Genomic DNA, 23,653 nt, shown 5'->3' on the forward strand with positions numbered 1-23,653 from the left:
AGAAGTGTCAACCTGGTCAGCAGAAGTTTTCACTTTCTTTTGGAAAGAAGTTATTACATGCTGCTGCCATGGTTAAAAAGGATGAGTGACATTCTGTCATCTCCATGCCAGTGTGCTTTTTTACCCCCTCACACTGTGATGTGAATGGCATGGGAATGGCAAAGTGTTCAGGAGATTTTGATGGTGATGAATACTTATGCCAGAACTGAGAATTGTGGTTGGACTGTACTGAAATCCCATCTCACACTTTTTCTGGAGAGGTGATGCTCACCCATTTCTCAAGCTCACTTTCTTCAGGTACTCCCATTGCAAAACTTTCTAAATAAGCCCCCTAAGATACTTGTGGATAGTAGATGGATCCTCTTGGCCATTTTTGTATAGTAGCTGTTTGGCTTGGACAACCTAGAACTGTCTGAAAGTCCTCTGTGTTAAAAACCTGTTAGGAAGAGGGGAAATGTGCCTCCCTACTGCCTGCCATCTTTGCAGGCAGTGCTGGGTTGTGGGCTAATGTGCCACTTGATGAAGAGAAGGGCAATCTCTCCCTGAATTGTAGTTATATATGAATAAGATCCCTAGAGAATGAGATCATCCTCCAGAGTTTACTGGCTCCTTTCCTTTCCTGAGACATTGATATTTTTTCCAATGTTACTTGTCTATAAAACTCTGTCTGGAAGGTCGTGCCTTGTACATTCTGTGCCTTTGGGAGACTTGGAAATAGTTACTATTACACTAGTAAGGAAAAGTAGTAAATCTTTCATTGGCCAGTAGATAGACTAGACTAAAACAACTCTGATGGACCGATAGAAAAGAGAACCTCATCAAAATTAAAAACCTCAAAATATCAAATCAGTTTCAATGAATTTTAAAATTTTGTAAATTATTTGCAAAAGGTACTCTGATATGTCAAAAAAGCCCACTTCAATTTTTTTTCATTTTTTCTTGTATACTATGACAAAATAAAAGCTGAATTCAAGCAAACTTTTTGAAATACTCAAAACCATAAAATATACACTAATTCTCCCTTGTGAAAAAATTTTTGAAGAAGATTTTATTGCCCTTCAAAATGAAATTGAATTTTAAAAAGTCAGATTTTCCTTTAAGACAAAATTTCTGCTCTCCAGGTACCTCTAGAAGTGCATTTGCCAGAGATGGTGAATATCAATATGTTAATAAAACATTTGCTGTGGGTACAAGTTTGAGGATTAATAGAATATTGAAGTACTGTAGAATGTATACTAGTACTGTGGTCTTGCAGGCACAATTATCTTTCCATGAAATACCATCAGTAATCAATGTAATTAGTTTTCCACTCCCACCTGTATTTCTAAGTCAGCTGTGCTGTGTGAATATTATAGTGTCAGTTATAGAAATTTGCAGATTTTTATGAGAACTGCAGTGTTGTTGGTGATATGCTGTTCTGTTTTGCCATTTCAGAGGAGGAAGAGGTGGAGGTGGCACAAGACATAACTGTTCGAGTTATGTCCTCTCAATCTGTGCTTGTTACTTGGACAGACCCACTGTACGAAAGGCGGAAGGTTGCAGCAAATAGGTACTTAGCCCTGGGTTTTTTAAATGGGTGCTGAAGGGGAACCGCTGCCAATGATCTACTGAATGCTTTTGCATTTGTTTAATTGCTGTTGGTTATGAGAATAATTTAGCTTGCCTCCTAGCGCCCTGCTCGTTAGCATTTAGAGATCTGTGTGAGTGTGGTATTACAGGGGTTTATATCTTCTCTGAAATGTTGCCAGCACCAGCTCAGGTATTTGGCTGTTCCAGTGTTGGTATATCACCACAGTCAGCAAATCCCCAAAGATGCATGGGGAAGAGGGAGTGGGGGACAAGGCACAGCCCACAGAGCTGAGGTGCTGAGTTGAGTTGTCAAAACAGGCTACGGCTTTGAGATGAAGTGGGTGGAGGAAGAATCACTGCAGTGGGAAAGATACTCATCATTGTACTCTACATCCTCTGACCCTCCAGAAGCCCCATGCAGCTGAGGCTGAGCAGGCTGGGGCTCCTGTGAGTGAGAACTTGGCTTGTGGCAGCATGCTGCAGCAGTTGGAGACCAAAACAAACAAGGAAATGGGCTGGAAACTGCCAAAGATCTGAAAGCACTCGATTGTGTTGCTCAGTCTGGGAACACCAAAGAACTGTGCAAATGGTGCTGAAATACCCTGAGAGTCACAACAGGAAAACTAGTAATTTTAGATGTTCTCTGTTTCTTGGTGGAAGCAGTGATCTAGGCAGACAGGTGGTTACAGATCCACTGGTGCTGCAAGGGCCTGCCAACAATCCAGCCATGCTCATGGCCATAGGGCAGTGAGATCGTCGTGTGGAGCCTCCCAAGATGCCTGGCTCAGTTCAGGAAATCCTGCAGCTTTTCCCCAGGGAAGAGGGTGTTTGGAGTAAGAGTCTTGAAAGAGTGGTCCATCCTTTGGGGTGAAAACAACCACACTCCACTAGAGGAAGGACAGAGTATGCTGGGTTTTGTTGCTGGTTCTTTATTGTTTGCACTTCAGTAGGTTCCTCCCTAAGCCCCAGCAGGCTATTTGAGGGCAAATCATCCCTGTCCCACTCTGGTTCTGCTAATGCCAGGCTTCCATATGCAAGCTTTTATTTTGCTGTGTTTCTGATGGCAGGCAGTACAATGTTCGCTATCGGGAAAAGGGGGAATCGGCAAGGTGGGATTACAAGCAGGTGTCCAACCGGCGGGCACTGGTGGAGAACCTAGTGCCAGACACTATGTATGAGTTTGCCATCCAAATCCTGGAGGGAGAAAAGGAAGGCAAGTGGAGCGTGTCTGTTTACCAGCGGACCCCAGAGGCAGGTATGCATTCAAAGGGTCCTTGGGGTAACACAAGTCCCAGGGTTTGAGCTGTGGAATAGGGCTGACTTGAGGGGAAGCCACAATGAGCCAAGTGGTTGTTTGGGGCAGCAGAGGGTTGAGAGTTTGGGAAAGTGCTGCTGCCTGTGTCCCTGTGGATGTGGAGCACACCAGGGGAGCACACCCAGCTGCTCTTGTGGGTCAAGGAGAGCAAGGGAAAGCGGCTTAGGTATTTTTGTGGACAGGTCAGCACCTTGGACCCCTGCAGCTAGATGTGCCCCTTCATTTGAGAAGAGCAACCTGGCTTCCATTCCTCTCTGTAGACAGCAAATTTAAATCCTCCCTCCACCATGGAGAAGCTGTCAGGCCCCTTTGAAGTGGTACACAACCAAATTACCATGTCATTCCAGCTAAGCCACAATAGCAGTCTTGTGCAGACCTCCTGTTCCTAAAAATATGGAATAAAATTTCACTATGGCAGTGTGAGAGAGAGATGTGACAGAGACAAGCATGGACCTGAGCCATGTGTACCCTCCACATTTATCTTTGAAGTAGCTATATAGGAATCTCTGCTATGGAGCAAAAGGTGTATGCTGTGTTGATTCTTACTTGCCTCTTCTGTGTATGGCTGTTTCCCAGCTCCTTCCAGTGCACCCGAAAATTTGGATGTTTGGCCATTAAAGGGGAAACCAACCTCTGTAGCAGCATCCTGGGATGCTCTTCCAGAGAGTGAAGGAAAAGTCAAAGGTGAGTCTTCACTGTTGGTTTCTAACTCCCTCAAGGAGCTGGTGTTCTCAAAGACAGACTGCTGTTCTGCAGTAAGCTGGAACCTTGGCTGTGCCAGGATTCTTTCACTTGTTTAAACCCAAGCAAGATTTTCATGTTTCCAGCCCAGTGTCTCCACAGTGCCACTGAGAAGCCACCGTCACCGTCTGCCTGGAATGGCACAGGTTCCTGGGATACCAGGCATGCATGTTTTACCTCTTATTCCATTAAAAAGCAGGGGAAAATGAGGCTCAAGAAGGAAGTTTCCAGAAAGATTTTTAAGAATTTGTTGAAGAGGAAAAAGTTGGGTGGTTGCCAAGAAAGTGAATGGGTCTATGTTGTGTTTTATTTCTTGTTTGTCATGGAAGGAAATCCTCAGCTTAAGAAGCAAACACAAATCTGATTTCAGCAGATATCATGCGTAAATCTTGTGTACTATAGTGTTATTGTACATAGTCATAAAGATAATTTGCCAATTGGCTACATTTTTGCATAGATTTAAAGGAAAACAGAAAGCTCTTTCTGGGATTTTTTCCTGTTTCCCTCCAAAAACTAGGCTGATTTTTTAGCCTTTTGTTCTTCACTGGTTAACAGGAGTGTGTTCTCAAATTACACAAGTTTTTGGAGGTACCTTATCAGCACTACAGCATCTCAGGATTTGAAAAATCATTGGCCTGGAAGGAGGTATACTGTGTCTGCGAGACCTACTTCATGTACTCTTCAGGACAGTGGTGGAATTCCTTCCTTTTTTGAAGTCAGTAGAAGTCTTGCCAATTGTTTAATGGAGCTGCAGTTGTGTCCAAGAATCATTATTTCTGTAAGAAGGGTCATGCAGGGACATTATCTGATATTTGAAGTCTGCTCCTAATTCTGACCAATCTGTAGCCCTTTGTGCAGTTTTGTCTGCATTGTTATGAGATGATTCATCCAAGGCAATCATTTTAAAGATACCTAATAATCAAGGGCTGAATGCTTATACACATCTAATATATTGTTTGAGTATGAAGTGTTACAGGAGAGGTCTTATTTTTAAACTAAATAAATGACAAGACATTTTTACTGGCTAAAACCACTTAACTAGTATTTCATGGTCATTTTGATAGCATGTGGTAATCAGAAATGTTTGTCTTTTGATCTTTTTGTTTTTCAACCCTGTCCTTTTATGTATTTATGCCACATATTAAAATAATGGGAAAAAATGTCCTCCAGTAGCCATTTGAGAATTACCAGAAACTACACCAGTTACCATGAAAGCAACTCTTGTGTAAAAAAAAAGGAAAATAAAAAAGATTAAAAGAAAAAAGATTAATGTCTTCTGATAACTTGATTTGTTTTTCAGTGGAGCATTGAATGTATTTGCATATAAAATATTGATGATTTTTTTTGTTGATTTTGATGAACTGTTCATGGCTTATTTCTTAACACAATGAATATGGGCTCACTTTCAGAAAAAAAAAGAAATGCCATTATGTTCTCTAGAGTTTTCCCATTGTGGCACTGTGGCTCCTCACGTATTGTTGAGTGTTTTTGTATAGAGAGAGAGAAAGCTGAAAGCCCATGAAATTTATTATCAAAACCCCTGGTTTTGTCTGATACCTGTGCCTCTCAAAGAAGATTTGAAAAAAAAACCTGAACTTGCACATGAGATCTCACCTGCACTCCTTGGGAGTATAATGGGAAGATTCCTCTTCGTGCCCAGAAGTGTTCCTATAGGGGTGAAACTTCTTTTGATACAGAAAGCTAAGACAGAGCACAGGTGTCACAGTGATTCAAAACTTGAAGGTGAGAGCAGGGTGAGTTTCCAAGTGGCAACCAGACCTAGCTCTGCTCTCTCTGCTGTGGTGTTTGGCCCCAGCTCTGGCTAAGCACAGTATATCATATTTTGATTTTGTTGGACAGACATGATGCTGCTACCATTTGGCAAATCTGCAGCGCTGATATTTTCTGGTAGAAGTATCTCTTCTGAATAAGGACAAAGATCCAACTTAACCTACATATATACGTGTATCTCTCTCTCATGTCTTTATACTCCAGCTGTTGACTTGGCGTGCATTGCTAGTGTATTAATTTTAGTAATGCACGTTCTAATTCATCCTACCCATACAGTCTGTCCGCTGGAAACAGGACTGTTTTCAGTTTCCTCCTTCCAACCGTCTGCCAAATCATTTCAGAATACATTCTTTCATACGCCCCGGCTCTCAAGCCATTTGGAGCAAAGTCCATCACCTACTCTGGAGCTACAACATCAGCCATAATAGATGGTCTGCAGGCCGGGGAGCGCTATATTTTCAAAATTCGTGCAGCAAACAGGAGGGGACCGGGTCCTCAGTCAAAAGCCTTCAGTGTTGCCATCCCAGCAGGTGAGCACCAAGCCATGAAGCAATGCTGTAGATCACCCACTCTTGCCATGGTCCCAGTTGTGTTAATTCTCACTGATTCAGCTCCTCTGAACTCTATCTGACCTGGGGGATTTGACTTCCTTAGTATTGTTTCTGCTTGCTCTTTTCATCATTCTGTTGTCCAAATAAGTCTTTGTCCCTCTGCAGCATGTAAAAGGACATCTTTATGGACATTTTAGCTTCTTAAATAAATGCATGTCATAATCTAACACAACATTATGTGCTCTTGTTATCCAAAGGCCAAAGAATGCAATGCTCTGGGTCTTTGGCTGCTCTGTTGCTGACAGCTCCTGCTCTTGAAAGTCACTTAGTGTCTTACTCCTTGTGTTTGGCTCTTGCCAAAAAGTTACTGTTGTAGGGACAGAATATTTGCTGGGTTAGCTAAAAAGGTGGACCACTGACTTACATGGGATAATGCAGCACCATGCCATCAACATGACTAAATTCTGCTGAAGATTTGGTTCCCCTGAAAGGTTGTTGCAGTCCCTGAGATACTTGATTTTAATTGGTCAGAGTTTTACCCAAGGTACAGTAATTCCAAATAGGTACCTTCCTAATCCAAAATTTATCTTGGCTGGACTCCACAACCTTGCAAATACAGAAATAATTGTTATCTCATATTCTCATAAGTTGTTTTGTTCTTGCTACCTGGGTGGTTTCTGCTTTTGGTCAGTTGTTTTGAATCTTCTATTGTTGTGAATAAACACTTTTCTTTTTGCCCCTAGCAGCTCATGAGGATTCAGTTGCTCTGCAGAAGACAAATATTCAAGATAATTCAGAGGCTAAAAAGACTGGGAATGCTGGCTCATCTCCTTCTCAAAGTTCTTCTGTTTCTTCCAAAGCCCAGCTGTCACCTTCTTCTAAGCAGAAGGTTCATTCACCTAGCGTTAGTGATAAAAAGAGTCTTCTTTCTGAATATAAGAACAAAATCTTGACTCGGGGGGCCCTAAGTAAATCTCAGTTACCTTCTAGAAAGACAGAAGAGCTGGAAGCTGACCTCCAGTCCACTGAGGTGACAGATGATGATGATTCCTCCCAGGAAGCTACATCGCCACCGCCAAAAGCCCAGGACCAGAGGAGGAATGTTAAACCCTTGTCACCTAGTCGGCCAGTCCACCCTGTCCTTGCCTCAGGGAGGATGTCTGTTCGAACCCACACATCTGAGGTGTCAAGCCAGACGAGCACAGAGAAACACGAGCCACCAGCACTGTTACCATCAACAGCACAACACTCTTCTGCCTCGTCCGTTCCCAGATACACAGATAACGAAACAAAGCAATCAAGGCAAAGCAACAACAGTGGCTCTTCTAAGACCTCTTCTCATCCTCTGCCTGCCAAAAAGAATGGTTTTGGGAGTAATGTGGAAGGGAAGTCTGACCCCATGCTGGTGAAAGTGTCTTCTAGACCTGCAGAGCCTGGTCGCCAGGCCTTGCCATCAAATCGGCAGTCCGCTGTCTCTCACGAGGGTGTCTTAGGCCATCGCAGTAGGTCTGGCTCTCTAGGTCATTCACATCAGCCTGCTTCCAAATCAGCAGATTCCCATGCTCATGATAGCCATAATGAGTTTGACAGTGAAGAAGCAGAGGACAGAGCAGGACAGCCCAGTTCTAGGTCACAGCAAACAAGGCTGTCCTCAGGCTCCAGTTTGCGTGCATGGAAGGATTCGAAATCAGCTGTGGCAGCAGTGTCATCGAGGTCTGCTGTTCCTGGTTACACCTCACCTCACTCTCGCTCCTCCACCAGTGCCAAATCCAAGGGAAAGGATGTTGATAAGAATTCTAGGGAGGTCTCACAAGATGTAAACCCCTTATTTCCTTCTTTGCCCTCTTCCAGGCAGTCATCTTCAGCAATCTATTCCAAGAGAAGAAATCCTCAGGTCGATTCTGATTCTCACCCCAGAGAGACACATGGTGGAAAATCACCTCACTCTGACTCAGAAGAACAACCAAGTCAAACAGCTGCTCCAGAAAAGCATTCTCTTTTGCAGTCTTCTCTTTCCAAATACAAACCTGAAGAGCAGGGCAATCGAGAGGTAAAAGAAACACTTGCTCGATCAAAACCAAGCGAGTCTTTGCCTAAAAAGACATTATCTCCTCGACTTCCAGTGGAGAAGACCTCCCACTCTGAGCCTCCACAGAGGGCACAAACCAGTCCTTCCGTACTGCATTCAAGGGGCCGGCGCCTCCCATCTCACGTCTCATCCCAAAGTAATGAAGAGTTGCAGGAAAATGATGATGAGGATGGAGAAGAGGGCAGTGACAGAGCAAGCAGGCACTCTGTGTTTCTTAAAGAGGTGTCCTCTTCTAGGGGACTGTCTGCATCTTTCTCTCAGGGAAGCTCAAGTTCATCTCAAACAAAGCAACAGCAGCCAGGCTCTCAGGTACCTTCCTACAAACCAAAACATACTCAGCCAGACTCCAGTTCTGCCAGAGATACAGCAAAAGACAACCAATATAATCATAGGTTGTCATCCACTTCAAGGCAAGCTCGTCCTTCATTACCTACTCGCTCAGGAGTTGCTACAAGAACAGCATCCCAAACAGAGAAAAAATATGGCCTGCTGCCCTCAAAAATGTCTAACACTGAACTTCCTCAAAAAGTTCCTTCCCCTTCTTCATCTAAATCTCATCAATCAGTTTCTAATGAAGAGGATGATTATTACAGTGAATATGATCAGAAAGAAGTGGAAGAGAAACCCACATCTTTGGCAGCAAAACGTTCCCCTTCTGTTTCTAGAGGTAACAAAAACGTATATGAAGACACTGCTAGTAATAAAAGAAAATCTATGGACACTCTTCTACCTCACAAAATAAGTTCTGAAGAAGAAGAGATGGAAAGACCTTCAATATTAAAAGTGTCTTCTGAATCACCAAGAAGCTCTGTCATAGCATCACAGATTACTCAGTCCTCTAACAAACATACCCCATCTAAACCAAGCTTTGTCTGGCCACGTTCTTCTGCATCTACCACCACACACACCATTTCTCCAGCAGCTTCTTCCACTTCCTCTCCTCGTCAGCGACTACTGAACTCCAGGCTAGGGAGCCCTTCTCAGCGGCAATTTGTTAGACCTCCTTATAGACCAGGTATCCTGCCTTTGGTGTACTAATCTCACTAACTGTGTTTTCCTAAGATCAGCAGTTAGATGAAGAGTCCTCCAGCAGGATGCCAGTTCAGTTATTTGGTATAATGTGTTGCTTTCTTTTATGGTGGTTGCTGGGAAGCCCAGTTCTTGAGGTCATTGCCTATTTGGTGTAATGTGGTGCCCCAGACCCTTTTCCCTGTAGTCTGATCTGCACAGGATCCTGTGATCCACAGAGAGGGTGACAGAGTTATGAATTGGAAAAGTTCCTTATTGAGCAATGACTTCACAGAATGTTCATTGAAAGCCCATTTGTACTCAGAATATGATGACCTCTCAGGTACCTAGCTCTTCATCATGGGTTGCTGAAAGGCCTTCGTAAGCTCCTTAGCACCACCTTGCCCATGCCTACATAGAGAGGTGTTTCCTCATGATGCCCTGGCATTCTGTGTTTTCTTTGATGAATTTTTAAGCCACTTTCCTCTTCTTTCTAAGTGACAACTCAGGGTTGCCCATACCTGTTGAGGACTGTGCCCATCACAGCCAGGCCATCTAATATCTTTGTAGCTGTGATTTACCTAAAAAGTTAGATACTTGCTTTCTGACAAATATTTGTGGACCTGGCTAATAGAATAGAGGGTCCACTACACATCAAGGTGACATTCCTTATGTCACCTATGGAAAATTCCTGACAGCCTTAATGACTTTGCTAAGTAGAAATACCTTTTCTCCCTCCAGTGCATGGGCATCCAAAATAGTATTTAGTGACCTGAGTGTTTTAGCAGATACCTTCTACGTTATCTGTAGTTAGTAATGTTTTGTTCAAAGTGGCCTCACTGTTACAAAATGAGGACTGTGCAGCTGGGCTGTTGCATCTGATATGCTTTAGTCAGACTCAGTGTTGTGTAGAGGTTCACCAGCTTGAAGAGCTCTAAGATGGGAGTAGACCTTGAATAATACCATGGGAGATGATAAGAAAAAAATAACAGATTTCTGTATGGAGGTTATTTAAGGCTACTACTAGCAATGCAATTGTGAAGTTATAGCCAACAACAGTTCAGTTAATTTTTTTCCAGTCTATATTTTTTCCTATTATATTTTTCTGGAGGCAAGTCCCTGAGATGTGAAAATTGCTGCCCTTTCAGAGCTGTGAGGCTACAGCTCAGTGCTACTGCTTCTCCACTTCTAACCTGAGTGTGATTCTGTTTAGCAGTGGTTTTACAGCTAGAGAAGGAGATTCCTTCCAGGTTCCTTCCTTTTCTAGGTTAAAAAAATAGGTGCAAAGATAATTCCCCTGCCCTCTCCTTTCAGTTTGTCACTACACCTTTGGTTAGGGATAGAATTGAACAAGTGGTTATGTTTAATAATGGTTTCTTCCTTCATCCCACTTCTGATAGACCTCTTACAAAGATTACAAACATTTTAATGACTGTAGTGCCATGAAGAAATGTTGCCCTGCTTTCTTTTAAAAAAGAGGGAATAGATAGACATGATAGAGATGAACAATGAGTGTTTAACCTGTTCAGAAAAAACAATGCCAGGTTTTTGTGTCAGCTGCAAAAATCTGACAGTGTCACAACAGTTGCTCCAAGGAGAAATTGAGTGCCTGGTTTGTGGAGTATAGTGAGGCCTCTTTCTGTTCTTGTTTATATTCAGATCAGCCAGAAAATGCATTTACTTGCAATTTAAAATATGGCTTGTAGGTTGCACAGCTTTCTTCAGAATAGTGTGTTTTCTTCCCTGTTTCAGGTTATAATGGCAGACCAAATCTTACAACGAAAAATGGAAATGGAAAAGTAATCCCTGGTAATAATGGAAAACCAAGTGGACAGAAAGTAATCAATGGCCCTCAAGGAGCAAAGTGGGTAGGGTGACCTTCTCTCTAAATTCAAGATGTTTTGGCCTTTTATTTTACTTGTATTTTCATTAAGAAAAGACAGGCAAGCAGTGTCCTCAGTCAATGCAGCTGTAAAGAGAAGCTATACTTAGTAGTTTAGTTTCCACTGTTCCACTGAAATCTAATGACAAATTCTGGGTTTTGTTATTTTAACATTTTAAATTTAATGCCTGAGGCGTTGAATTTTAAACTATAATGTGACTCCTATAAAATTTAGAGAAACGTTTTTTCGTCAGAGTCAGTGAGATTTGTTCACCCCAGTGGCTCAAGGACTCTTGACACTCAAGACTCAGGCTCTTGTCTGTGAGTGGAGTGGAGACTGCCTGGGATTGTTGCTCTGAAAGGCATATTCAGCAGTGCTTTTCCCAGACTTGCGCTCCAGTAGAAGCTCCTGAGCAAGACTTCTGAAATAAAAGTGACCCCATAACTGTTACCATCCTTTAAATGCACTTATGTAGGTTTTGCCATTCTGTTTCCAGAGGTACATGCAGAAGAGCTCAGATGCCACTGATAGGAAAGCCCCACAAGCTGCATACATACCCACACCTTGTCTTTTGAAATCCTTTACAATGAGTTTTTAACCAAGGAAAGCAAGGGAAGGAACTGGTGCTTCCTGCATGTATTCCCAAGTGCTGAGAAGTAGGAGTCTGTGATCAGCCTCCCTGGCATCAGCAGAGCTGCTTGCACATGGCATGACACATAAAGACATTTATTTTATGGCCACTTCAATTTTACCATTTTCATTAAAAAGTGCATCAGGTGTGTTACATTCAAGGGAGGCATTTTGAAAAGCATGCCCAAAGTCCTTCATACGGACTCCAGGAGGTGGGTTAGAAAGGTCCTTGGAATGCCAGGGGGCAATTCTCTGCCTCACAAGGGGAAGGCATTGCTGCAGGCAGGATGAACGCCTTGTAAAGCAAGAGGCTCTATGCCAAATCTGGGGCATGGAGGGCTTCAGAGCCTGATCTCATCATCTGCTGTTCTTCCTTCTGCAGTCTTTCCCTCAGCACCAGATGGAAGTCTGTCTTGCCAACCTGGAATAGCTGTTTCTGTCCCCTTCCCGGTTTCCTCACAGCACTTAACACCTTTTGCATTTTTGTGTTCTGTCGCTCAGTGTCTGTTACCTCAGGTTAAAACAGCATACAGTTCAGCTATTTTGGGTTGAAATAGCAATAAGGACTGAATTTTAACTGCAGTTAGCTCTGGAATTCAGTCCAAGCTCTCAGACATATTTGCTTTATGAGACAAAGGCTTTTCTTCCGTCTCCTACTCCAATTAAAATCTTAGCTACTTTGTTTTCGCTGCTGTTTCAATATAAAGTCTAATATTTAATGTTTTTAAAGTTAGACATAATTCTAAATCCCATTTTCTAAATGACTAAATGACATACTGGAATCAGTATTACAGGAATTCACCTTTGGAGTTGCACAGCCCAAAAAAATCAAGGGATTTGCTCATTTGCAGAGAGCTACAGTAGGTGGTATGAATATGACTGTGCAGCTCTGGAGCCCAGTCCTTGGGAATCTGCTTCCTTCAGCAATGATATGTCAGTGATTACTATACACTTGGTTTTAAAAGTTCAAGTGTGTTGTAGCTATTCCTGAACATCACACTTAGTGTCTGAATTTCCCCAGGATTTCTGTTGAAGTTAAATTTCATTTCACCTCTTCTTGGGTTGGCTAAACTTGAGTCCATATATTGCTTTTAGATTGTAGATCTTGACCGAGGGCTAGTGTTAAATGCTGAAGGAAAATACCTCCAAGACTCCCAAGGAAACCCTCTCCGAGTGAAATTAGGAGGGGATGGACGTACAATTGTTGGTAAGTTACAACTTCCTGCTTACAGAACAAAGCTCTACAGTTTTTGTACATATAGTACAAATCTGTTGAATGCTTCAGACATCCCCAAGTCCCATGAAAACCATTTGGAGTTGCTTGTATCTGAAGTCTCCACCGGGCAGTAAGCACATTGCAGGTCCTGGGGAGGCTTTGAGTCACCCTGTGGGACTCCAAAGTACAAGGCAGCAAGTATCACTCAAGTCCATCTCACTTGTATCAGCATTAGAAAGGGCTGCAAAACTGAGCCTGAATAAGGATTGATTAGAATAATGAGAGATGATTGTTTATATCTTTGTATATCTTTGCATACATAGAAATAATTATTCCCCACTGCTAGCACTGTATCATCCATATGGATGTGTTTATTTAATTTTTTCTTCTAAAACCGACCACAAATAATAAGAAACCCTGTTTGTGTTCTCTGAAGACACTGCTGTTTGCGTGTCAGTCCATCTGTACAGATCTCACAAATACAAATTCAGTGCCTATTGTTAACCTGGCTCCCATGAATATTTAAAGTACCCAGAATTTGGCACACAAGTTTATCTGCAGTGACAGCATCTTGCCTACTCATCCCAGTTTATCCTTGCACATGTTTGACATTAAGGAGCAGAATATGTATTCATCATACATTTCATCAACAGTTATGAGACTGACTTAGATGAAATGCCGTCACTGTCTGCAGATTGTGATTCTGAAATGAAGCCTCCCTGGAGAGTTTATCAAGCAGCTGAAAAATGGGAACACCACTGTAGTTTCTGTGAGGTTCTTCTGAACCATTTTCCAGCTTCCTTAGCCATAGCTCTTAGTCCTAAGTAACCTTCCTTCTCTGTCATTTACTTACAGGAGGCTGTATTCAGTGCTTTTGTAGCATCTACTGTGATAAAACACAGTAATGCTTAATGCTGTAAGCCTGAAGTGGATTAATGGTGAGATTTTTTGGTTTTGTTCTCTTTTCTTAGATGAAAAGGGCGCTCCAATGGTGAGTCCTGATGGATTGCCTTTGTTTGGACATAGCAGATTTAGTAAACCTGTAGCAAGTGCACAAGATAAACCAATAATAAGTCTTGGGGGAAAACCTCTGATTGGTCTTGAAATGATTAAGAAAACAACCACTCCCTCAACTACTACAACAACAATACCAACAACAACTACCACGACAACCACCACAACCACTACAACAACTGTTGCTACAACCACCACCACCACCACTCCTGAACCGACCACCACTCACCCACCCATGGAGAAACCCACACCAACCTGTCCTCCTGGCACCTATGGAGAGTATGATGATGAAGGAAACTTGCTCCTTGGGTTTGATGGCTTGCCAGAGTGCAATGCAGAAGGTAACTTCCTTTTGTGCTTTTTGAATTTCCATGGCTGTGCTATTTGTACAGCGCAGTTATTACACAGATGTGGAATGGTATAGAATCTGACTCTGAAGATTTTGTCTGTTTGATAAGGTAGGAGCTGAGATTAGAACATATGTAGAAGGATTTGGGTGTTAAATGGATTTTCACTGGAAAACGCCAACTTTCACCAAAGCTGAGTTTTTGTGGAATTGTGTTGGTTTCAGCTAATTTCTTACATTGTATTAGATCCACTTTTATCACATGTGTTCACTCACAGAGGTACAAGTATAGGCAGTAGCTTTGTGGTCAAAGCACTTACATATAAGCTTTTCTCATTCCATTTCAGGCCAGGTAGGACACAGAGGAGCTATGCATTTAATCTATTTTGTGTTCACTTATCACACTGAATTCCGAAAAGTCTCTCTTTTGAGCCACGGTGGAAACAACATTTGCAAAGTGAGATTCTTGTTCTGTTGCCAGCCCTTGGAGATAGATTGTCTAGCAGGAATGCAGTACAGATGAAGCTGGTGAAAGGCAACCCAGGTTCTGCACAGATAAGGCAGAGAGTTGTACTCTGGTTTCTTTAATATCTGAAGATACAAACCAGTGTCACTGCATGTCATTTTTCCCTGTTGCAGTTATACAAGCTTAGGTCGTGGTGCCCAAAATGAAATCCAAAGTAAACACATATAAATGCACTAGAGTCTTTGGGTGTTGAGCCTGTTCCCTATTATGTTTTATGCTTCCAGCACCTGAATGTTGCATTGCAAGTGAATTAGCTGCTTGTTTTGCCAAACCAGATCAGGGAACACCATGGTAGTAGCCCTTATCCTTCCCTTTTGTAGGTAATCCTCAACTCAGTCTGCTGAAGGGCAATAGCAGCACAGCCATAACTTTACCAGCATGTTGGCACTCAGACATCTGATAACTACAGCAGCCAATTTTAGTGGGTAATGAAGCCCCTTTACCTTTCCCCCATGCACCTGTAGCTCTTAAGTGAAAGTAGATTTACAAGTAGGTCACAAAACCATGGCCTAGGGAGCTGAACTATCACTTTGAAAAGGGCAGTGACATAGGAAGGTGTGGCTTCAGCAACTCACAGTGAGTCTAAGGATGGCATCTTGGGAGATGGTCTCAGAAGCAGAAAACAAAATTCCCTTACCAGCGGCCCTAGGTAGCTAATGAGTCAGAGACGTCAGTCCCTTGTGCAGGTGAAATTACAATGAGTTAAAGCGTTGGTATTGATTAACAATTAGCCACATTTGACAGTGTACAGTTATGGAAGGGTGTTTGCAGGTGTAGATATGCACAAATGTGTACGCACACAAACATATGTATGTAAAAGTCATATCATCATTAAATATTAATATGAAGAGTTTTGCTTTTCCCTATGGAAAGTTTGTAGATCTAAATTTACTTACAAAAGTGTTACAAATATAACAATATATAGTCACTCTTATGCTTTCAAAATTGCCTGAAGGGAATAATGATTTTTGGTAGTTAGAATCCCTCCCATACCCACCAGCTCCTTTTGTTTATCTTAAATGTTGATAATGTCCTGTAATGTTTCCCCTTTTTTGGCCTGTGCTGTTTGGTACCTGGAGGACTTCTTCTGAGAATATACATTGTAAGAACAGTAGAAGTTCATGACCTGTAAACTGAAAGTGGGCTCCAGAAGCTGAGCAACAAAATCAATTAAAATTTAGCAGAGTTGTGGGCTGGGGAATTTTCATGTGATTTTCTGAACATAAAAAATTCTGCTTGTTTTTTTTCCTTCTACCAGATGGGCTTGCTGAAATCTTTGAACTTGATAGAGGCATAAATGAAAACTAAGTTTTAATTCAGGCTGTGTGTTCAATGAGGGTAACCTTTAAGTCACTCATTAACTGCCTGGCATTTTGACAGTATGTCTGCAAATGCCTCACAGTGGAAGACTGAAAGGACAAGATGGTGCAGGATTTCTGCTGCATACCTGGTTCTTAAGGCTTTTTGCCTTATAACTTGAGCAATATTAGTCCCTATCTGGAAATTTGGAAAGCTTCTCTGAAGAGTCTTTGAGGGTTTTTTATAGTTTTTTTAAATTCTAGTGACCTGCTTCAGGATTAGATGAACATAGCAAAACAGCCTGCCTGTTCCACAAAGGAACTTGCTTGAAAAGAAAAGATCTTTGTGGTATTTATTTCATGATGGCTGTTATTATTTAACAGTATTTCAAGAGGGGTAAACAACTACTACTTGAATTACCGAAACAATGCAATTTTCACTTGACCATTTCCATAATATATTAAATTATATTTTATCTTGTCTTTCCCTTTAATCTGAGTCTAGAAATTACTCCACATTATTTAGTAAAATACTTTTTCTGCCAAAGCTTGATATTTGTTGCTAAGTGTGTTACAAACAGACAGGGGCTGCGAGTGCCAAAACCCAGTTCCAAATGCTCTACTTCAGCTTTGGCAAATTCCTTTGTCTTTGGCAGGATTTTTTCTCAGTCCAGCAGAATTTGTCAGATTTTCACTAGATTCAGCAGTCTTTAACTTCCAAGGAGGAGTTGGGCCACACAAACATGATTTGTCAGTGAAATCAACTAAACTTTATTCATGAACTCACAAACAAAAAACAAGCAGAGACTTAACCACATGTTACATGTGATCAAATCAAGTGATGGATTTTGTAAGACAGCAAGACTGTCCTTACAAATGCCAAAAGTCTGCAGCAAGTGGTCATAGGAAGACTTGGCCTCATTTGTTACAGGCAGGGTTTACTCAAGAGCTTCAGCAAAGGGTGATGGAGCAAGGTGAAGAACTGCAGCTCGAGTATGTACAGAAAATAATAAAATGAGAGGTCTGTTGGGAAGTACTCATCGTCACCATGACACAGCTAATGCTAAACAAGCACACACACTGCAATTGAGTACAAAAATAGAAAATGAAATTTGGCTTTGTTGGACTGCAGGTAGGCCAAAGACTTATTAGCTAATTAGCATGGGTGAGCTAAAATCTGCCCATGAAAGATTTCAAATTTCTACATATCTGATCCTCTTGGTTACTTGGATTTAGGCAGTCAAAGGTAAATGCATACATAATAGATGTTGGTTGATGTTGGCCAGTTGTGGGTAGATCTGCAGAATTCAGCAAAGAATGTACTTTGTGACTGACTACCCTCAGAGAAGTGACTTCCAGAGGGATCATCTCCTGAAGAATATTTGCAGAAGTCTACCATGAGGAAATGTCAGATTCTAATATATGAAAGTCTGACAAGAATAAACTCATTTCCTGTGTTTTAAAGCTTATTTTGGCATTAAAATCACACAGTGTGTTTAAAAGAAAATTATTTTAGGAGACAAAAAGCAGTTATGCAGTAATTGTTGGTTCTAAAAAAAAATCAGCAAAATGAAAATGTATCATTCAGATTATATTTATTTGTGAACTATTTAACATTGGCAGTTGAAACTTTGCACTGTTTGCAGTTATGGTTGAGTAAAAATAACACTGTTGGTTCCATATTGAGTGTTAGATGAATGTGACCAATGTATGTGAAGTGTCCTGAGGTCAAAGCTGTCTTTCTCTTGTCTTTGTTCACATGCTGACCACTCCCCAGCCCCAGCATTGCACTGGAGACTTCTGATGGTACCTACAGCAGGCTTTTGCTTTGTTTGCATGGCTTTTTATGGTTGTGCTGAGCTTTATGTACTCTTTGGCTTCCCTGAATAACATGCAGAAACGCTTTCCTCAGAGTGTGCAGGAAAGCCTTTGGGATTCAACAGATGAGGTGCTTGATGGTTGATGTACCTGGTGCTGGATTTATGTCCTGCAGAGATAATGAGATAATATAAGGGAATAGGCAGCTGGGAAGTCTATTGGTGCATCTGCATTGGGTTTTGGGGTGGATCACTAGAGTATTTTTGATGTGCACCTCATAATCATCTGCCCTTGCTATGCTTTCATTTGCATCCTGGAGCAATCTCACTCTGATTTCCCGAACTGAATTCGTGTTGGATGAAACTAATGCAGAAGCAGTGCTTCAGGATTACATCTGTGTGACCCAACCTGTAATGGGCAGCCGTTCCATAGGATCAGAGGAGAGCTAGTGCAGAGTAAAACCCCAGAAAATCCAGCTCTAATTGCTTCATTCTACAAATCCATTCCTTTTGAGCTGCATTCCTTCCAAGACCATGGACATGGTCTATAAATGTCATGGCTCTGTGGGCTGCTTGTTTTTATACCTCCACAAAAATATTTGGGTAGAAATATTTAATTGCTTGGTTGATTTTTTTGGCATATAATGCTTTCACACTTGCTGCTTCTGAGACTATAAAATATTGTCAAATCCAGATGTGACCATTATGAAGTTGCTGGCAGCCTGTCTTTGCTCCAGAGCAGTTGGGACCTGGGGCAGAGCTTCTGGAAGGTGATTACTATTAATTTTGTGTAGCAGCCCTGAACCCATTCTCTTCCAGCAAAACTCCTGACTACTGCATTTAGCTTCTCTTCTGTTATTCTCAATGTGCAGAGCAGACTGTTGTTGTGTTATTTGGAAACCAGGAAATTATCTTATGTCTTTGCAATTCAACTGGCTAAATATTTTTGTTTTAAACTTTATTCCAGAATTATTTTATTGAATTCCTAGAACATTTTTTTTCTTTCTGTGTCAATAGATACATTCTCAGGACTGGATTCGGATGTGACAGCAACTCCAGAAGCATATGTGATATATGATGATGGTATGGTTTAACTGTAGCAGTCTATTGCAAGTGGCATGTTGCTTTAATCTCTGTCTTCTTTCTTTGGAACTGGGTTCGAGAAGATAGATTGATAAATGGAAACTTAAGCAGGTGGTAGTGAGCTGCAAAACAGTTCTGCATCACGTGTGAAGAGAAAAGGTCCAAACCCATCTGTTTCTGGACATAAAAGTCCCTTTCTATTAGCCCTGCAATCTGACAGGAACCTATTGAGGAAATAAATTACTTTTCAGAGCTATGTCATCCAGACACTGCTTCAATCCTAGACTCACCTTCTCTGGTACAACTTCTAACTCCAGCCCAGTCAAAGTCAATTACCTCCTCTAAAATACAAAATCCAAATAACATTCAAGCCCTGAACAATTTAAATGCCTTATCTTGTTGTTTCTCTAATGTGTAGTCTGCATTTAGACAATTAAGCATGCTCAAACTGAATGAGATCACCTATATATAGAGTGACTAATCTGCTTAATTCATATGGAATTTAAATCAAAGAGATTTGAAATCAAATGAAAGGAAAAGAGGGAATTTTTTTTCCATCTTGACATGATAATCAAGGCCATACAAAACTTAGCTGAAGAGGAAGCATCAAGTCACAGCATTTAATTGTAAGATTGCATAGGGAATGCAAATTCTCAATTACTGAAACTGAAATTCCCTTTCTGCCATCAGTGACATCTGATGTTCTATCCCCTTAAGTCCTCAAATTCCTGCTCCTGCCCCCACATATGGAAGTGGATAAGTACAGACCTCAGTTAAACAAAAATTTTTTAGTAGATTTTAATGGCTGTAGAACAATGAAAGTTTTTTTTTTTTTTATTTGTGGCTGTAGTGCTGGGATCTTTAACTAACAACAGAAAAACGTTTTAAAAGAGAGTGCAGCAGCTGAGTGGAAGATATCATAGACATTTGTACTTTTAATTCTGATCATTTTGTACTGAAACTGACATTTAGAATGTGGGGAGGAGGGGATGAACTAGAAACTGCACAAGATACACATCCCATATCCCTTACATCTCCGTGGATGCAGAATGTCCTCAGTGCACAGGTCTTTTGCCAGGCCTTCCCAAAGGTACAGCTCACCTGCAGAAAACATACACTTGAGCAGTTTAAGCACAGAACACTCAAAGACATCAGCTGAGTTTCTTAGCGTGCATGAGGTCATGCAGGGATGCCAAATGCTACTTCCCTTCATTTTGTGTGACAATCAGGTAGCATGGTAGCTTTTCAAAGAGCACTGAATTTAATAGGACTGAACATAATGAGATTCGTGTGGGACAGTTTGCCTTCCTTCCTTTGTGGCCCTGCAGGGACCTCAAAGAGAAAGTACTGGAGTCCACACCTCCAGTCACAGGAGGGTTTGAGAGTAGTAGGAACTACCTCTAGGCCTTTAGAATAGCAACACAGAGTTTTCTTAGAAAGCCATTTTTTTTCTCTCCCTTCTCTACTACTGTCAGCATCCGAGGGCTTTGGCCAGGGATTCAATGACTGTGATCTTCTCTTGGGGGTTGTGAGAGGAGATGGCAGATGGCCATTCAGGATATTGTTGTACAAATACATTTGTTAATTTTTGTCCTGTTTAACTGTGTGAGTGAGGTCTAAATCAGGAATTACATGAGTATTCTGGGGCAAAGACTTTTTTCCCTGTCCATCGTTTTGGTAAAAACCATAGCAAGGCTGAAGTGCTAGCAGCCTCAACATAGAATTTTGTAAGGAGTCTGCAGTGGCCAGGGCACTTCTTTGGGACTGTGGCTAGTGACAGAATTGTTTCCCTTCTCATAGTTAAGCCAAAATCAGATGAAGTATGCTGATATTTTCTTCTTATGTTTCCTCTGAAGACTACGAGTTTTTTGAGAGCACTTTGCCTCCAACCACCACCACCACTGCCACCACTACCACTGCTTCTACAACAACAGAATTGGAGGTTGTCTATCCAGAGACCAGTGTTGGTGGCACTGGCCCTGTGTCAGAATACGATATTGCTGGGAAGAAACGCTTCACTGGTAAGGATACCCTTTGTATTGTGTAGCTTACTACCTGTGCTGCAAAGAATTCTTGTTCCAGCAAGGCCAGCCCTTAATCTGAGACCATTGCACAAACACATCCAGTAGATGTGTGTGTGATCCTTTTAAGGACTGCCACCTTGGAAACCTGAACAGCAGTACTTTTTTCCTTGTTTCAATGCTTGCACGTCTATGGTTGATGATTTTTGTTGCAGCAGTTGTGCTCTTTCAGTGTAAGTGCTCTGCTCTGTGTTCTGCATTGTGTTTGATCTAGCTGAAGTTGGTAAGAGAGCAAGAGTGTCTACACCAGTGCTTAGTTCTGCTTAACTGCATCTAACTTCACACCAGTGTCTACAGAAGGGCAAGTCTCCAGTAGATGTGAGTCTTCCTCTGGGGGACCTGATTCTTTTCCACTGATCTCTTCAAGCCAATGATTTCATCCACCTTGCATAAGCATGTATGTCAATAGGGTGCTTCAAAGTCAAGGAATGAATGATATTTTGGATATGAACTTTCCAAAAACTAAATCCAGTAGAGATAACTATAATTTTGGTGTTTGAATGTTTTCTCAGCAGACATTTGGTGAAGGAACCAACCCCCTGTTACATGAGCCATGTCTCCTATGCACATGAGCCATTAAAGTGTGTAGGTTGGTGTTGCAGCACTGACTTTAGAGCTGCTCTGCTTCTTTTCAGCAGTCAGAACAGAGGGATCTGGGAGAAGGGAGGGAGGGAGGGATTTGAACAGAGGGAGGTTGCAGGGCACTGCGTTCCAGCCTCCATCCCAGGCTGGTGACACCCCCTGCAGCCCTTTACATATTTCTGGCACTTGAACTGAGGTCAGGTCAGCTGCTGACTCACCTAATATTTCAGAAAAGAGTTCAGGGGATGGAGAATAGTCTTTGACATGTCTTGGCTTCCCTTCCAATATCCACAAGCTTCATGTGGCTTAGAGTAGAACTCTGCTGCTGGAATAAAAGATTTGTTTTTATATATGCCAAAACTTTTTCCAGTGCATCTTCAATTTCTCTGTCCAAACAATTTCATGATGTTTCTATTCGGTTCTCTCACTGACAGTGCTTCTTGATTCATTTAGTTGGAGAGGCTAAAATTAACTTCATTGCAAGATCTGGAAAAAATTCCTTTAGGGCATGAAATCCAATAAGATAAACCAAGAAATGTTGGTTTATGAACATTTCAAGGCACTAGGGAAATAATATTACCATTTCAATGAATTGTATTATTGCAACTGAATAAACATTTCCAAAGCAAGTTTTATAGTCCTTACTTTGAATGTTACGGTGACTTTTAAGGCAATAAAAAGATGGTTTAATCTTTTCCTGAGCTGAAGTGAAATTCCAGTCAGTATAAAGCTTTTAAAAATAAATGGTACAGGTTGGGAGCACATGCCTAGAAGGTAGGGACTCATGGCTTCTGATCCCTTAGTACCCAGGGGACCACAACAATCCCTTTAAAGTGGCTGGACTTCACCTTGGAATTACTCTTCAAGTTTCTTTTGTTGGTTTGCTCCAGCTTCAGGACGTTTGTGTAAGAACCAACCACTTGGACCTGTAAAGTCTTAGATGATTAAAGGCCCTTTCAGGGATCTGTTCCCAGGTTGGAAAGGCAGAATTTGGGTGACATTTTCATCCCACCTTCCAAAGCAGCTGGAGGCAGCATGTGGAGGGTGCTGCAGTCAGACTGCTCTCTTCTGCCTCTTGTAGCAAAGACAGTCCTTCCATCTTTGCATAATTTGGTACAGTTGTGGGCATGGGGTAGGTAAACCTGAATGCTGGCGTCCCATTCCCCCTGCTCATCAATCAAATTGGCTGTAAGCCACGTTTTGTTGGCAGCAGCCTCTGGACTGGAAGGTGAGAAATTTAGAAATGCACCACAAAACTTGACTCACTTTAGGAAATTGCCAGCCTGTATGCTTCTCTGGGATACCTCAAACTGCTAACTAAATGCCACCCTTCCCTGTCTTTTCTAGCTCCTTATGTGACCTATCTCAATAAGGATCCAGCAGCTCCCTGCTCCCTGACAGAGGCCCTGGAGCATTTCCAAGTGGAGAGCCTTGATGAAATCATTCCCAATGACTTCAGAGAGAAAGATCAGCGTCCCCTGAAAGCCCCTCACAACATCACAGTTGTGGCAGTTGAAGGCTGTCACTCCTTTGTCATTGTGGACTGGGCCAAACCTGCTCAAGGAGACATGGTAACAGGTACTCTGCTGAGAGTGTGTCTCCTGATGGGAGAGGGGAGAAGGGGAAGGTTTTCCTAAATGACCATTTGTAGTAGTGTCTGAACAGTTGATGTATCACTTAAAACAGTGAATGGGTTTCCTCTGTCATCTTTTTGCCTTCACTGTGTTTTAAATCAGAATTCACAACTGGGTGCCATCCTCTGATGTAACACTTCATTATTATCAGCTAATGATATGACATTCTTATAGGCCAGGATTTTCCAGGAGGGTTAGGCATGGAATCACTTTCATATTTCAAGATGTTTCAACTCCTTTTAATACTTAAAATTTACTGTGACACCTAGGGATATAATTTATTTAAAATTTAATTAGAATCCTCACAATTATTTCTCTTTTACAGGCTATCTGGTTTACAGTGCATCCTATGATGACTTTTTGAAGAATAAGTGGTCAACCAGGACTGCAGGGTCTACTCACTTGCCAATTGAGAATCTGAAGCCCAACACACGGTAAGGATTTGATCCGCTCCTTTTCAGTTCTGTTAAGGAAATAAA

At 41.7% G+C, this 23,653-nt stretch overlaps 1 protein-coding gene across 1 annotated transcript in view; it reads left to right on the top strand.

The window, feature by feature from the left end:
* FNDC1 (fibronectin type III domain containing 1) overlaps nt 1-23,653 on the top strand; it is a 61,536-nt gene that overhangs the window by 23,400 nt on the left and 14,483 nt on the right. Inside the window, exons 4-15 of the mRNA XM_033054437.2 lie at nt 1,435-1,549; nt 2,637-2,824; nt 3,461-3,568; nt 5,758-5,946; nt 6,711-9,071; nt 10,817-10,932; nt 12,673-12,784; nt 13,765-14,148; nt 18,812-18,877; nt 20,734-20,898; nt 22,888-23,118; nt 23,500-23,608. Of these exons, the coding sequence (XP_032910328.1) occupies nt 1,435-1,549; nt 2,637-2,824; nt 3,461-3,568; nt 5,758-5,946; nt 6,711-9,071; nt 10,817-10,932; nt 12,673-12,784; nt 13,765-14,148; nt 18,812-18,877; nt 20,734-20,898; nt 22,888-23,118; nt 23,500-23,608 (4,144 nt within the window). The remainder of the gene's footprint in view (nt 1-1,434; nt 1,550-2,636; nt 2,825-3,460; nt 3,569-5,757; nt 5,947-6,710; nt 9,072-10,816; nt 10,933-12,672; nt 12,785-13,764; nt 14,149-18,811; nt 18,878-20,733; nt 20,899-22,887; nt 23,119-23,499; nt 23,609-23,653) is intronic.

Source organism: Catharus ustulatus, chromosome 3 (assembly GCF_009819885.2).
Source record: "Catharus ustulatus isolate bCatUst1 chromosome 3, bCatUst1.pri.v2, whole genome shotgun sequence".
Lineage (NCBI taxonomy): Eukaryota > Metazoa > Chordata > Aves > Passeriformes > Turdidae > Catharus > Catharus ustulatus.